Source organism: Trypanosoma grayi (assembly GCF_000691245.1).
Source record: "Trypanosoma grayi strain ANR4 Tgr_1967_V1, whole genome shotgun sequence".
NCBI lineage: Eukaryota > Euglenozoa > Kinetoplastea > Trypanosomatida > Trypanosomatidae > Trypanosoma > Trypanosoma grayi.
This window is the reverse complement of record NW_008827585.1, coordinates 233-1,608: the sequence shown is the minus strand read 5'-3', so window position 1 is coordinate 1,608 and position 1,376 is coordinate 233. Positions and strand designations below refer to the sequence as shown.

Below are 1,376 nucleotides of genomic sequence, written 5' to 3'. Positions count from 1 at the left end.
AAGCGGGCGAAGCCGATCCACTTTGCGTGGTCGTACGACGAGGAGGTGGGCTGCCTCGGCGGCAAGGTGCTGACGGAGTTCCTGCGCGACAACAAGATCAAGGCGGACGGCTGCATTGTTGGCGAGCCGACAGGCATGATGGTGGGGATAGGCCACAAGGGTATCTGTGTTATGAATGTCCGTGTGTACGGCAAAGCTGTGCACTCGTCCTTCGCACTGACGAATCACGGCTGCAACGCCATTGACTACGCCGCGAAGATCATCGTGAAGATACGTGAATTCGGAGAGGAGTTCCGCAAGAGCGGCACCCACGACAAGGACTACGTGGTGCCACACACGACGATGTCGACAAACCTCATCAAGGGCGGTAACGCTGTGAACACCGTGCCCGCGGAGTGCGAGTTCAGCTTCGAGTTCCGCAACCTGCCGCAGGATGACGCGGCGACGATTGAGAAGCGCGTGCGCTCGTACGTGGACGACGAGCTGCTCCCTGCCATGAAGGCAGAGTGCCCCGGTGCCCGCATTGAGTTCACGGTGGTGGGCCCAGTGCCTCCCTTCGCGGGTAATGAGGAGGCAGCCATCACAAAGCTGGTGCGTAAGCTAACAAACGATCACGCAGTGCACAAGGCTGCTGGTTGCACGGAGTCGGGCTACTTCACTGGCATTGCGGGTGTCCCCACTGTTGTGTGTGGGCCGCTTGGCGATGCGATCCACTGCGCCAACGAGTACGTTACNCGACGAGTTGCTCCCTGCCATGAAGGCAGAGTGCCCCGGTGCCCGCATTGATATCCGGATGGTGGGCCCAGTGCCTCCCTTCGCGGGTAATGAGGAGGCAGCCATCACAAAGCTGGTGCGTAAGCTAACAAACGATCACGCAGTGCACAAGGGTGCGGCCTGCACGGAGTCGGGGTACTACAATACTATTGCGGGTGTTCCTACAGTTATTGTTGGGCCACTTGGCGACGGATACCACTGCGCCAACGAGTACGTTACGGTCTCGCAGATGGATAAGTGCCGTGAGTTCCTTCTGCAGGTGGCTGACAGCCTCAGGGCCCCTGCTTCCTAATTCTGATGGTTGCCGCGGTACCCTCAAGGGGAATTATTTTTGTCTCTTGTCTTTTTCGGTCCTTCTCTCGGGGAAATACTACTTGAGCTGCCGTGCAGTGATGCGTGGCGACATATAGGAATGTCTTACGCTTCCATGCAAAAAAAAAAAACGGGGAACTGCAGACAAAACATTATTTTTAAACGAATGTTGGAGGTACTTACTATTCAGCGCAAAGGTTTTTAGGCTTATAATTTGGGGACTCCCACACACATCTGTGCCCTCCACGCACATGTCCAGAGCCTACCCTCACTCTCCTTGCTACTCACGC

At 56.5% G+C, this 1,376-nt stretch overlaps 1 protein-coding gene across 1 annotated transcript; it reads left to right on the top strand.

The window, feature by feature from the left end:
* Positions 1-171: 171 nt before the first annotated feature.
* On the top strand, positions 172-786 carry DQ04_19671000 (glutamamyl carboxypeptidase; the record flags this gene model as incomplete). Its single annotated transcript, XM_009317846.1, has 1 exon — positions 172-786. The coding sequence occupies one exon, from the start codon at positions 172-174 to the stop codon at positions 784-786; it is 615 nt and encodes a 204-aa protein (XP_009316121.1).
* Between the last annotated feature and the right edge of the window lie 590 nt (positions 787-1,376).